At 41.2% G+C, this 14,058-nt stretch overlaps 1 protein-coding gene across 1 annotated transcript in view; it reads left to right on the top strand.

Annotated features, from left to right (window-relative positions):
• Window positions 1-14,058, top strand: part of c8b (complement component 8, beta polypeptide) — a 75,959-nt gene that overhangs the window by 36,650 nt on the left and 25,251 nt on the right. The window contains exons 3-7 of the mRNA XM_078935459.1: window positions 698-837; window positions 5,486-5,584; window positions 8,873-9,004; window positions 11,253-11,372; window positions 11,578-11,616. Coding sequence (XP_078791585.1) covers window positions 698-837; window positions 5,486-5,584; window positions 8,873-9,004; window positions 11,253-11,372; window positions 11,578-11,616 — 530 coding nt within the window. The remainder of the gene's footprint in view (window positions 1-697; window positions 838-5,485; window positions 5,585-8,872; window positions 9,005-11,252; window positions 11,373-11,577; window positions 11,617-14,058) is intronic.

Below are 14,058 nucleotides of genomic sequence, written 5' to 3'. Positions count from 1 at the left end.
TGTGCTGCCAGCAACGCAGCGCACACAGGCCAGGAACGGTTGATATACATTTTAGACGCAGGAGATATTGCTGGAGGCTGGCATCCACACAACCAAAACTGTATGTCAGAGTCGGAGCCGAGACCAAATGAGAAAGGTGTCAGTGTCAAGGAGATGTCACCGCGACTGCATAGACAGAATAATCAGTAATAGGCAAGGGGGGGGGGGGGGGGGGTGCCTGAGGCCTTGAACACACACATGCACACACACATACCCCTTCTACCACCTTCGCACTACAATCCATCAAACAGGGAGGGCTTCGGTGGATTGAGGGTAATCACCGAAGCGAGAGGATTCGTCTCAATAGCAGCCATTCAAGCTGGTTTGTCACCACCAACAGCACCCATGGGAAAGAAGGGCATGGGTGTAACAGACGAGCAAGCCCACCAGCTGGCTCAGCCACCCCAAAACCTCCTGACCAGGCTTTTGTTCCCGGATGCCCCTCTGTTCTCAGTAATAGACGGCGGCAGTGACTTCAAGATTCCTGCTCATTTCCAACAATCGTTTTCCAACTTTTGTTGCCCTTTTGAGTTTGATTTCCTTTCTGTCTTCGCCTCTTGTTCTGCATCATTCCCTGGATATTCATCCAAGAGAATGGGATCTGGATAGCAGCCTGCTATTGCTTTCTTCCTAATTTCTCTTCTCATCCTCCTTTCAGGTCAGGACCGCACTGAGGCGGGGCTTATCAAGCGTTTCCGCGGAGATGGTGTGCGCTACAAGGCCAAGTTGATCGGGATTGATGAGGTGACGGCGGCGCGTGGGGACAAGCTGTGCCAGGACTCCATGATGAAGCTGAAGGTGCAGACTTGTGTGTGTGTGTGTGTTTGCTTGTTTGTTTGTGTGTCTTGGTGCGTCTGCAGGGACACCACTGAGCTTCCTTTTCATTTGGAAAAGACATGCTCGGCCATGACTGCATTGTCTTCCGAGTGAGTCACGGGAGCTGTCCTCTCCTGTGTGACTCAAGTGATCAGATAGAGCAAATGAAAGCCTGGAGCTGCTCGTCGCACAACGAGACAGACACTTTATTAGTCACACAAGACAGAAAATTCAACAAAATCCACCACATATCAAGCCCAGCTTCTTCTATCATTTCGTTTTTCTGCTTTTATTTCCAGAAAAACCTTTTCAATCCCCTCTCCAGTTCCCCCCAATTAGTGTTACCCCCCCCCCCCCCCCCTTGTGTTTTTTCTCATGTCACTCACTGCCTGCTATATTTACAACAAGGTCCACGATGCTGCACTTGTGGCACATATGCATGCTGCGATAATGTGACCCAGATAACACTATAGCCAGCACTCTTTGCAACATCTTCTAAGTGAATTAGGTCAAATTAAGCCCTACAGTGGCAGGTGAAGCAGGAAGCAGTCTACATCCCTGCAATTGTGGATGAACTGATATTCTTGAGGGCTGATAAACTGCCTGAGTCTTTCTTCCGCAAACGTTCCTATAAAAAGATAAAAGGCCCAGATTGTATATCTTGCATCGTTTAAAGACCCACTCCTTTTAAAATGGTGTCAACTTGTTCTTGTGGCATATTTCTGATTATGGAGGACATATATAAAGACAATTGAGCTAAAATTGCATTTTGGAGAACTTTTTTATTCAAACTTTGTGAATCAGGAGTAAACAAAAATATGACAAAGCTTGAAAGTGTAACGTAGAAAATTAGACAAGCCACGAATGGATTTTGGCTAAAAATGGCACATTCATAATTAAAAGAGAAGGCTTTGAAAACGCACAAATTTAAGACGGATATGTCGGACTTTAAAAATCCATTTGTATAAACGTGCTTATTATAAACGCATGGAAATGAGGTGTTATGCAGTACAACGTGGAGAAACATTTTTATAATGTAGTCATGACAGCCGAGTCGGACCTCGCTGCAGCGAAGATGGCGCCCAGATATCATTAGCCAGAAGCAGAAATTCCACAACTTTAGCCGGTCTCCAGTACAAAATGAAGTTTTAGTGTGCAAGATGAGCTTAAAATGAGGAAAAAATGATTTTATTCTTTTTAAAATTCACATCAGTTAAGGGTTCCAATTTGTTACCTTGTTAACCCTCTTACACCGTAGCTTTAGCTCCAGTGTTTACATTCATCTGTGCAGGCGTACATTTACATACAGACCCTGTCTCGCCCTAACTGCCTACAAATATGGTGGCATCCAACTCTACTATGTGCGCGTCAGCTCAGCTTCCTTCAATTCCGATTTGAGCCTGCCTGGCTGGGGTACAACGTCTACAACGTGCTTAGATTGGCTACTGTCACCCTTGCAGGTGTCTCAGAGCAGCTGGCGCCCACATCCCTCATGGCTGTGCAGAACAGGATGACGTTGGACATGCTCCTGGCTGAAAAGGGGATGTGTGCGTTATGTTCGAAGACATGTGTTGCACGTTTATACCTAATAGCACCACGCCCGAAGGGAAGGTCACGAAGGCCCTGGAGGGGCTTTGAATCCTCTCCCAAAAACCTCTTTTTGTCTTTATTTACATAGTAGTATTTTTGGAAATTGTTGTCACCTGTGGTTGTTATTGTATTCCTTGCATTCACAGCTTACGTAATTGCTTATTAGTGTCTTCCATCAAATAAGGGGGGCCGCGTCCTCCTCTATACCAGACACCATTGCTGGCGGTTGACATCCTGTGGTGAGGGACCACTAGTAGGTATTTTAGGTGAAAAGGTTAACTTTTTTTTTTTTTTCTTTGGGAGTTTGTTTGTTCGATTATAACCATCAAAGTAACATTTTGGAGCAATATTGACCCACTCCACTGAAGTTCATGATTGACTATCGATGCAGGACTCTTTACAGAGAACGCTGGAAGTGGACACGAGAGAATGTCTCCAGGAGGTGATAAATAGTGACCGTTAGTGCAATAAAAACAAAAATCACTATGGGGACCACAGGCAGCCATGGTGAAGTGGTAGAGTGGTGTACCCCTGATCAGAACATCGCAAGTTTGGTTCCCGCCTTGCCCGCCCATGTGTCAAAGTGTCTCTGGGCAAGACGCTGAACCCCACATTGCTCCTGGTGGTTACAGGTTGGTGCCAGTGATCGGCAGCGGAGCCGCCATCAGTGTGTGAATGGGACTGTGACTGATAGGCACTTAAGGCCTTCAAGGAAGGTAGAAAAGCACTACATAAGTATTTACCACTAAAAAGAATTGTATTTTATCAGGTTTTCTAGATGGATCCATGTAAAGTTTTTCACTCCTTTTGTTGAGGAACTTGAACTGGAAGACGTGTAGTGTTATCCCTTTGTGCTGCTGTTATGTGTTCTGAGCACTGACTGTCTATCAGAACTGGATTGAGCGTGACGTCACCCATTTAAAGTGGCTGACTTCCAAATGAAGTAAATCCAGTCGCCATATTTTTGCTATTCAAACGCTGCCATGTTGGAACCAAATGACATCAGTAAGCAGTGATTGGTCTGAATCAGTCTGGGTCAAAGTTTCTGTGGCAACCACTCTCACCACTCAGGACGTCCACACCTCCACCACTTGGAAGCAGACTCTGGAGTATTTGTCGATCAACCATTTTAAACGTGAAACCACCTACATTTATTGAGGCATCTGATTGTTCAGTTTATAACTTGAATAACTTGCACTAATAAAAAAGACATGATGGCAAATATTAGAATTAACAAGAAAAAATGTTCAATAAAGGTAGCAAAGCAACAATTGTTATCCTGACAAATATAATGACTGAGTAAAAGCTGTTTATTTCTTAATAGAAGTCTATTTTGGCTTTCTGGGCAGGTACTTCCTGTTTGGAACCACAGTGGGGAGGAGTCACTCAGTCCAGTTCTCATGTACAGTCAATGATGACAACTCGTAAAAAACATAGTTTCTACTATATCATATGCAGTAAACTAGTCTGCGACTAAACTGGGCTTTTCTAACATTTCTAGAAAGAAATGACTTCTGGGTGCTTAACATTTCAGCAGTCTGTCAGCAGAAGTGTAAACAGGCCCGCTGCTGTTTGGACAGAGGGGGAGAAGAGGGTCTCTATTGAGCTGCCTCTCATCGGACTGATCCATAAACCAGAAAAGCAGATGCCTGATTGACAGCGTCCATCGACTCTCAGCCCGAGTCGATTCACTTCTTTACTGTGTCTGTTTCTTTTTGTGCAGCTCCTTCTCAAGGCCATGTCACACAGCATCTACGTACAACTTGTGCGTATTGCACAGATGAAAATTACTGAAACTTGTATAAACGTGAAAAAAAGTGAAAAAAGTGAAATTTTCACAGATGTACCTCAAATGAATCACTTTAAACCACGGAAGAAGTACAAATAAACCGCGCAAAGGACAAGTAATTTAACGTGAAAGCCAAATCTAGCCGAAAATTAGTGCATCAATTACATCAGTTTAACGTGACATGCACGCCGTCTATACGCGATATAAAAGTAATACATCCGTGGCACATGCATGAAAAGTCCGTTAGACATACGTGGAACAGTCATGGAAAGCACTTGTGCATGCGTCTTGCAAAAATTATGCCCAATTGTGTTAAATGGATGTAACAATTAAGTATAAACTACGTAAATATGCGTAAACTGCACATTTGTCAACCAACCAAAAATTCTGAACAGCTCAAAGCCGAATTCACGTAAAGATCTCTCGGCTGAAATCCTCAACGGACATCTGCACACATCAACGTTTGTGCAGAAAGACCGAAATTTCATTAGCAGAAAATGTGTAAAATGCACGTTGTGGCTGTTTGACACGGCCTTTACGACATGTCTTCTATTTTTTTTTTTCATTTCAGTAGCTCCAAAACGTCCATATTTGTGAATGTAAAGCTTTATTTTTGATTGAACTTTGCTAAAACATGGAGTCCAAAAAAAGAATCATAAAACGCCATAAAGTCTATTACCACTTGTTATCTGAACTGAGCCTGCAGTTTTATCAGAGATAGTCTCCCTGTCGTCCTTTTATCTTCACTTTTTCTTTCGTCTCCCAGGCATTTCTTCCATAAAAGACATGTCAAGCGAGCAGGTCGCGTCAAATTGAACACGGGAACATTTTAATTGTTTTCTTTATCAGGGCAAGGAGAAAGAAGCTGCTGAGATCTATGGGAAGAGCGCACTTCAAAGGCTGGAACGGCTGTCCAGTCAGCACTCTGAAGCTGCTGGAGTAAGCTGGTCGGTCGTCAGCGCGCTTCCTTCTGTCAGCAAATCTCACCTCCATTGTTGTTACTGTTGTTACTTACCACTTGTGTTTTGTCACAGTGATGCAACAGACCTACATATGAGGAACTAAAATGAGTTTTCACCCCAAGAAAAGCTGCAATCATGCCTTATATAACTCCTGTCACACTCTTCCTCACCAACAATCTGCAGCTGTCAATCTCACATGAGCGGGAAGACATCTGTGCATTACCAAGTCTTCCATGCCAAGCTCATATCCTTTCATCTCCTCACGTCGTTCTCCTTTAATCTCCTGCAGGGAATGGCTTCCTCTGCACGTTCCAAGGGGGAACACAAGCAGAGAGTCTTCTTGACGGTCTCATTTGGGGGGATCAAGATTTACTGTGAAAGATCGGGGGTGAGTAGAATGTCAGGCCGCAGGCCACCTTGTGACATCACGCATTTGAAGGTCGCATCAGTCCACCTTCGAAGCCACAGCTGCAGGAAGCAGCGACAGAATAAATGCCAACTTCTGTGCCAGTTGATTGCTCTAAAGATTTTTGAAGGAACTGTGACCCATCCGACCACTTTAATCACTCATGTTTACTTATTTAATATGATTTCAAAGCTTGTTTGTGAAACAGATGAGCATTTTTTCAACTTTTACAGTCTAACGTGTTTGAAAAGTCCTTCAAGGTAAGCTAGAACATCTTGGTAACTAGTATCAAACTGTGAATAAAAGTTTCAAATGTTTGTTCAGACAAATTTTTGGGTTTAAAGCTTGTTTAGATGGAAAAAGGTAAAAGGCTTCCCAGAAAATCTCATGGACAGAAAACATATTCAAATGGTAATTTTCTCCAACAATTTGATATAAAAACAAACACATTAAATGTCAGAAGAAAGATATTGTTTTGTAAAATGACAGAAGCAAAGGATCAATAAAAACTACTTCACACCCTTTATTTAACTTTTGATAATAAATAATTGCAATAAAAAATTAAATTAAAGCTAAATTCAATTAAAAAAAACTAAAAAAAAAACCAACAACAAAAGAACTTTTCTTTTAACAAAATAAGAGCAAAGCCCATAAAAAATGAAAAATAAAAATAAATTTCAAATGTGTAATTATTTGATCAAAAGTATTAAAACAATTAAAGCGCAAATCAAACCGAATCTAAAAAACGACTTTGATCAACAAGTACTTTCTGTCTGCCAGCTGCCTAAATCATGTACGCTCTTATTTCCACATTTGGTATTCAACCTAAACCCAACCAGTGTGATGTTGTTTTTGATGTAGTTCCCGCTGGTGGATTAAAATTTGCATAATCTGCACTTAAAGTGAAGAACACACTGTATATATTTTTGACAAGCATCCCACCAACAGTCTGAGGATCATAAACCCGTTTCTGGTGCATGATGTGCTTCTTTTTAACATTTACATATCTGAAGCATCAAACCTAAAGCTTTTATAAACCTTTGAGCCTCACCTTAAATCTGATAGTCTAAGTAATACCTTTTTCAGTTTTGTTCCACTTTATAATTTGAATAATGTTGGAAATTGTCCTATTTAATCATGAAAAATGAAGGGTTTATTTAAATCAAGAACATGCTAACCATAAGCCTGCATAGTGATGTGCAGTAACCCTTTAAGCAATGGATCCACCAAGTGTGTTCAATAACGCGCTAAATGCTGATTCTTGGACCCGCATTTAATCAACCAATCAATTTTATTTTGAAAAACTGATTTATTAAAACTAATTGATTGACAACTTTTTGGACACTCATTTTTGTACCCACTCCTTAACATTTAGCATGGGAGGGTTCCTTTATTCCTTATTTTTAATTATTTTTTTATTCGCTTTTTTTCTTCTGTTTTTTCCTTTTTTTCCCTTCTTTTTTCCTTTTCTTTCTTTTCTGTCACTTTGTCCGCCACCTACAGTTGGAAAAGGTTTTGTCCAACATGTCGAAGCAGTACAAATCTCGTGAATCTTGCTCCAGGGTTTTTCTTTCACAGCTCCATTCCGATATATGAAAGACTTGGTGTCGTATAATTCCAGACGGCCACAAAACACAATTATTATTTCTCCTTTATGATCGCTTTTCAAACGGTCGGCACTTCTGTGAACTAAAAAAGATGCCATCCAGATGTCACAACCAAATCTGAGTTCCTGGTTGGGACCTGGTTTGACCTGGTTTCACTCTCACTGCGCATTCAATGGCGGCGCGTTGTACATAGAGCCCGAAGCAACGTGTGAATTTAAGAGTTTTGAACGCGGAAACCTGAAACACGCATTTAAGTGCGTATATATAAACTCTTCATCGGAAGTGACTACTTGAACGCACGTTTTCGAGGGTGGTGTTAATGCAGCGTCATATATTTATATATGCACATATATAGAAAATTTGACCAGACAAGTGAATAAAATTGGATGCTTTCCTCCCAGTCAAACGGTCTGACATTCATCCAGTTTGTTTAAGTGATGCTGAAGGACCTGACTGCTCGACCCGTCTGTCCTAATCAGCTAACATGAGCAATGTTTATATGAGGCCCCTCTCTTGGTGGGACCTTCGTCCCTGCAGCAAGCTCTGAGGCTTGTTGATGATTGAGAGGTTCGCCTCTCCCCTCGTCCCCGGCTGGATAGGCCCGCTCTGCTCATCAGAGCGCTAATTACTGCTCAGTTCCACCCCTTAATGATCATTGCCGCTAATGCTAATTACACCACGGCTCCACCTCGGCCATCGTTAGCCTTAAAGTGATAATAATGCAGCAGCATTGTCCCTCGGCTGCCAACTCTCGGGCGACCACCGAGCGCCACCCCCTCCTCCCAAAAAAAAATAAAAAAAAGACACTCCTTTGATTTAATCTCCTCCTAGTGATGGCCATGTTTCCCCTGTCATGAGCATTAAGCCTCCCGCCAAAGCTCAACCAGCTTTTGACAAGCTCATTAGTTGTTTTGGAAATCATGCCCCCTAATGCTCCTCATTTTATTTACTGATTACTGGCGGTAAATAACCCTCCACTCCTAATATCCCGGCAGTTGTTGAGGTGCAGGCTGCGCCGAGCACTCACAGGAAAATCATCCTTTATGTAAAGCTGACGCGATTCCCTGCTGAACTGAGGAGTCATATTAGTTTAGTATTTAACATTAATCTGAGTCATTACCAGTGACGGCCCTCGCCTAAGATACACAAAAATTCATAGGAAAGCTCCTCCCTGATGTTTTAGCTTCTGCTAATAGCCGAGCAGCAGGTGGGGCTGACTGGATGCATGTTTTCTGTCACCAAGTCTTTGCACATCGTGAAGTGTATTTAAGGAGTAGGGATTTGTGGGTCTAATTTCATTATTTCCTTTCTGATGTAGCAAACCAGGACACAACAAGTATCTGGATGGATTATGTCTTCAATGGCAGGCGATGCTGCTGCTGCTGTTGTGCAGCAGCTATAGTGTCAGTGACAGGCTGCTTAGTGGGGATTTGAACATTTCTCTTTCAGTTTCACTCCATGTTGGTTGATTGCATTTGGCTCAACAATATGCAAAGATGTTTAAAGCGGGTTTGACCTACTTTGCTTGTCAACTCAGTGTAAAGCACTGCATTGTGTTAACAAACACATGCATAATAAAATGGCAAACTATCAGAAATGTAGATTTTTCCTTTGCCGCAGCTCACTCTTTTGATTCCACCACCTCAATCTGTCTTGCATGCAGGTGCTTTTGCATCATCACTCAGTCCACGAGATCAGCTACATTGCCAAGGACACCAGGGACCACCGGGCTTTTGGCTACGTCTGCGGAAAGGAGGGCCACCACAGGTTTGTGGCCATCAAGACCTCGCAGTCTGTAAGTGCTTTCCCATTATCTTTGTTCTACTTTATAAACTGCCTGTCTGATTCCAGTCCTTATGCTCACTTCAAATGTCCAAATGATATCTTTTACTTTGGTAATATTGATGTGCTTAGCTTTGGAGTTAAAGCTTCAGCTTGATGTTTCAAGTTGAGCTAAATTGTGCAGCGAAGAGTTTGTGCGTTCTACATTCAAAATAAATGTAGAAATAAACACATTTCTTGTTGGTTTGAGAATAACTCTGTGTAAGTATCTGTTCTTCCATTTCTAGGTAGTGAGGAACTGAGCTGACATTTCGACTTGTGATTCAGTGCAGGAAATTATTATCTGATCTCTTTGGCCCACTTAAAAATTTGACAGTCTGTCATTTAAATGGTAGGTTATTTTGAACAGTTAAAGATAGAAAATTACAAGACAACAACTTTAAGAATTGTTATACATTTATCTGTAGAAAAGACACCTGTCCACAGAATCAGTCAGACTCCAAACTCTCCAACAAGGGAAAGACTAGAAAGATCTTTTAGTGGATTTAAGGGAAGAAGATTGTAGATCTGCATAATACAAGAATAGACTTCAAAACGATCAGCAAGAAGCTGGGGGTGAAGAAAAACAACTGTTAGTGCAAATGTGCCAAAAAACAAGAATATGACCATCAATCCACCTTTAGGTCTGGGGTTCCAAACCAGATCTCACCTGGTGGGGTTTCCATGATCGTGATAACAGTGAGAAATAGGCCTAAAATCAACACGCCAGGAGTTAGTTGATGATCTCAAAGCAGCTGGAAACACAGTAACCAAAGAAACCGTAGAAAATACAGTCCTTTACGCCGCAATGTTTTAACATCTTGCAGTGCTCGCAAAGTAACTCCACTGAAGAGGGTACGTGTGCGGACCCGCCTGAAGTCTGCCGGTGAACACCTTCATGATTTAGAGAGTGATTTAGAGAAGAAGGTGTTTTAAGATTATGCCAAAATTGAGCTCTTAAGCAACTCAAGAACACCACCCAAACTGTCAAGCATGGAGGTGGAAGCATTATGCATTGGGGGTGTTTTTTTCTGCACAGGGCTACTTTACATTGTGGATAGGAAGATGGACAGAGCTGTGTACCGTCAAATCCTTTGTGAGATCCTCCTTATGTTCACCAGAAGGTTTAGAATGGGCGGTGAATGGGTCTTCCAAAAGGATAATGACCCAAAACATAAGAAGCATATCAAAGTCATGGAGCCCAGCCAATCAGAAGACCTATGGAGAGAGCTGAAACTGCCTAGCAACAGCCACCAAATCAAGTCATTTGTAAAGAAGAGTGGGGCAAAATTCCTCCTGATAAGTGCAGAAACCTGCCCATCAACCACAAGAAACTTCTGAGCACTGTCCTGCTAAGAAGGATTCTGCTACAAAGTACTAAGTCTTTCCAGTAAGAGGGTTCACATACTTATTTCCGTCAATGAAATCCAAATAAATTTATATTACATTATGCTTTAAACAAAATTTTGGATGACAAACTGTCAATTTCTTTTTTAATGGACAAACCTACAAATCAGCAAATATTTATTTCCTCCACTATAACCACCTGAAATGCCTGGCATTTTAAAGAAAAAAGTGACTTTTTGCTCTAAAATCTCAACACTGTTAGTATCTTATTATTATTCACAAGTAGGGGTGTAAGAAAGATGAATGTAAAAAGAAAGAGGGAGAGTACCCAGTCATCCCCACCCCAAGACCCCCGCCGCAGCAGCAGCGGCAGCCAAAACAACACCAAAACACAACAAGACAACAAGATCTCGCCAGAATTCACTTGTGTTAAATGCTAAATGTTCAGTCAGCCTTGCAGTTTTTGTTGTTATGAGACATGCTACTAAGTTTTGTGTTTGGAATGGGTACCAAACCAAAACTCTGTGCCAATATCGCTGCAGTATGTAAGAACGCATATAGTCAAGATGAGAATGAGTGACACCCAAGATGTATCGCGATACACACATTGTATCATGATATATACATCGTATCGCCCTACTCTTGCAAACACACACTACTGGTCATAAGAGCATAGGAGGTAACTTAGAGTACTATTACAAAATATGAGAAACTTTTCACTGATATTCCTTTCAAAAGTCTTTGAAGATTCTACCTTTTAATTATTAATGGCCAAAGACACAGAATGAACGGAAACGTCCGAGCTCACTACTTATAGTTGGGAAATTTTAAAAAAAACTGCTTCCTTTTTCGCTTTTTCTTCTCCTCTCATCCAGGCGGAGCCTCTCATCCTCGACCTGCGCGACCTCTTCACACTCATCTATGACATTAAACAGAGAGAGGAGATGGAGAAGAAGGCGCAGAAGGACAAACACTGTGAGCAGGCCGTTTACCAGGTCCGACTCTGAGCTTTTGCTTTTCTCGCTAAGAGGTTCATTGTTATTCCGCCGGCGGTTAATTGGCTGAGGAAACACATTCGATTTATATTCATTCCGCAGTAAAATTTGCTCTTGTACCAGGGCAAAAATGAACATATTTGCTTCTTATTTTCTAATGAGGCTTGAAAAACGTAGTCAGTCCACTATTCTTCTTCCAACACAGACCATCCTTGAAGATGAAGCGGATGACCCAGTTTACCAGGTAAGCAGAAACGACATGCTGCTCACTTTTGATTCCTTTATTGTTTCACTGGTTTTTGCACTTAAAAACATGAAAGAAAAAGCGTTTAATCCTTAATTTATATCTCCTCCAGCCACTGATCTGCTTGAATTAATGATTCATATAATTGCATCATTCCAGTAATACACAGTAGACCATAGTCGAGAGTTTTGTTCAACCATTCAACCCTCATTCTGGCCAGTGCAATGTTGTTAAATCATATTATTTGAGTGGATATGTGTTACTGTTCTAATTTCTTCTCCCCCCACCCACCTGACTGGATGTTCTCCACCCCACCCCCACCCCTTTTTTTTTGCCCTGCATTGATTTGGCTGAACATTAGTGGGTTTTTTTCTGTTTTTTGCTCACACTGAAGACAGACAACTCTAACTCTTACTCTGAAATTCTCATATTCAGTATTGCTGTCAGGCAGGTCACGTCTGTTCCTGCTCTTCCACTGTGATGTTTATGAAGCCATTTCATTTGCAGCTTTGGTTTGATCCTGATGCAAAAAAATACAAAAAAAAAAACATCCAAACTGAGTACAAAAATTAATTGTTTGACATTTTGGAAAATATTTTAAAGAGTTTTATTTAATAGTTATATGAGAAGATACTTACTAATAGGATGCCTTTATATTCAAAATGTGGAAAAATATATAATAACAGAAAAATTAAAACAGCTGTAAAGAAGGTTTTGACTGGGATGTCCAGCAGACTTGATTTAAGTTGGTGAAGAACATCCAAAAGAAAAAAATGTTTACGCTAATTTTCTGGGTTTATTTGACACAGAGATTTAAAATAATAATAATAATTACAAAATAGAATGTAGTGTCAACACATGTCCAGCTGGGGAAGTATTAGCTCAATAGGAAGTACTGAGAAGGCAAAAAATCCACTAAGAAAAAAAGTCCCGCTTGTCAATTTATTTATTAATTTTTTGGTTAGTTTCTCTTTCAGGGTGTATTCAGACTACAAACATTTGCTTCGCTTAAAGTAAACACATTTTAAGTCTGAATTCACTTGAAGAAGGTCCCCTCTCTGACCCATCTTTCAAGGTGGTCTCGATTTGTTTCTTATCGGACTGAGCTGTGGTTTTTCTCTATCTGAACTGGCTCTGTGCTCTCGGCAGAACAACTGGACCAAAGCGCCCACCATAGCTGGGCATTACTAGATGTGAACAGAGTAGGACGGTAGTAACCATGACAATGAGACACAGCAACTCTTTGGAATTTCGTCAGATGAATGCAGACTCATTAAAATAACTTTTAAAGTGATATACATTGTTTCTTGCTGTTTTCCTGACAATTTAGATGTCATAACCACTTATCAGCGTACCGCCTTAGCTGTCGTCTCCTCAGTAACCGCCTTGCAGCATGCGTCCGCCGTACCAAAGCAGCAAGTAAAAAGTGTCATACCTGACATTGATATGGACGTTCAAAATTGGTCAGCGATATTTAAAGTTTTAATAAGTGAACTATCTTAAAAAGGATTGTAAAGTGGAGGACTTTCATTATTCTTTCTCTCGTTGCTTTGCCCCGCCCTCATAGTTCCTGGCCAATGACTAAAGAGATCTTTAGTCATCTGTTTTTATTTACAAACTTTGGTTTGAAACAGAAATGTCCGGTGGACGGCAGTCTGAATACAGACTAAACACAAGGTTCAGGTCACAATCTGGACCTTAAAAGAAAGAGATAGAGCCACCAGCTCTTTAGCAGGTGAAGATGTTTACTCTTTCATTCAATCTGGAGAAGCATCCCAGCTCACCTGCAGGCGATTTTTTAAGTCTCTATTTCCGGTTTATCACCTCTTCTCTCCACTACCAAACTTTCCAATATTTGGAGTCGATCCTTAACTTTTACATACTAATACTGCAGGCTTTCTTTGGTGTGACAGTTTGTTGTTGCACAATGGGAACTATTATGTTCTCTTTCCCATTTTGTGCTCACATACTGTTCCTGGATCCAGAGAACAATGACATGGCATATTTCTGCAACCATTCAGTGCCCCAAAACAAAACCCGATTGCAGAAACCAAACAAACCCCACTGTGGCATCAAATAGAGGTAGCACAGAACAAACAGTGTGTTGTGACAATTCTGGTACAACTTTGCAAGAGGATGAACTTCCTTAATGTCACAACTTTCCATGTTTGAGCAATTAGCACTGCAATGTTGGAAAATAATGGTGCACTGGAAACGTATAGAGCGGTGGTGTTTGGAGCGATGGATGATGGAGTTAAATGCATTATTGCAGCCGTGAGGTTTGGTTGAGAACCAATGCTAGTATTGAGCTGTTTTGAGCGTAAAGCCTCTTACTTTAAAGGCTTTACGCTTCATCAGGCCAAATCCATTCTTCCAGCTTTGTAAGAGTCGTGCAGAGAAGGCAGTTTTGTATCCTGTACCTCAGACAGGCTCGCCCACAAG

Source organism: Oryzias latipes, chromosome 17 (genome assembly GCF_053564925.1).
Source record: "Oryzias latipes strain Hd-rR chromosome 17, Olatipes_Hd-rR_3.1".
Lineage (NCBI taxonomy): Eukaryota > Metazoa > Chordata > Actinopteri > Beloniformes > Adrianichthyidae > Oryzias > Oryzias latipes.
Note: the sequence above shows the minus strand (reverse complement) of the source record. Positions and strands in the feature narration are given on the sequence as shown.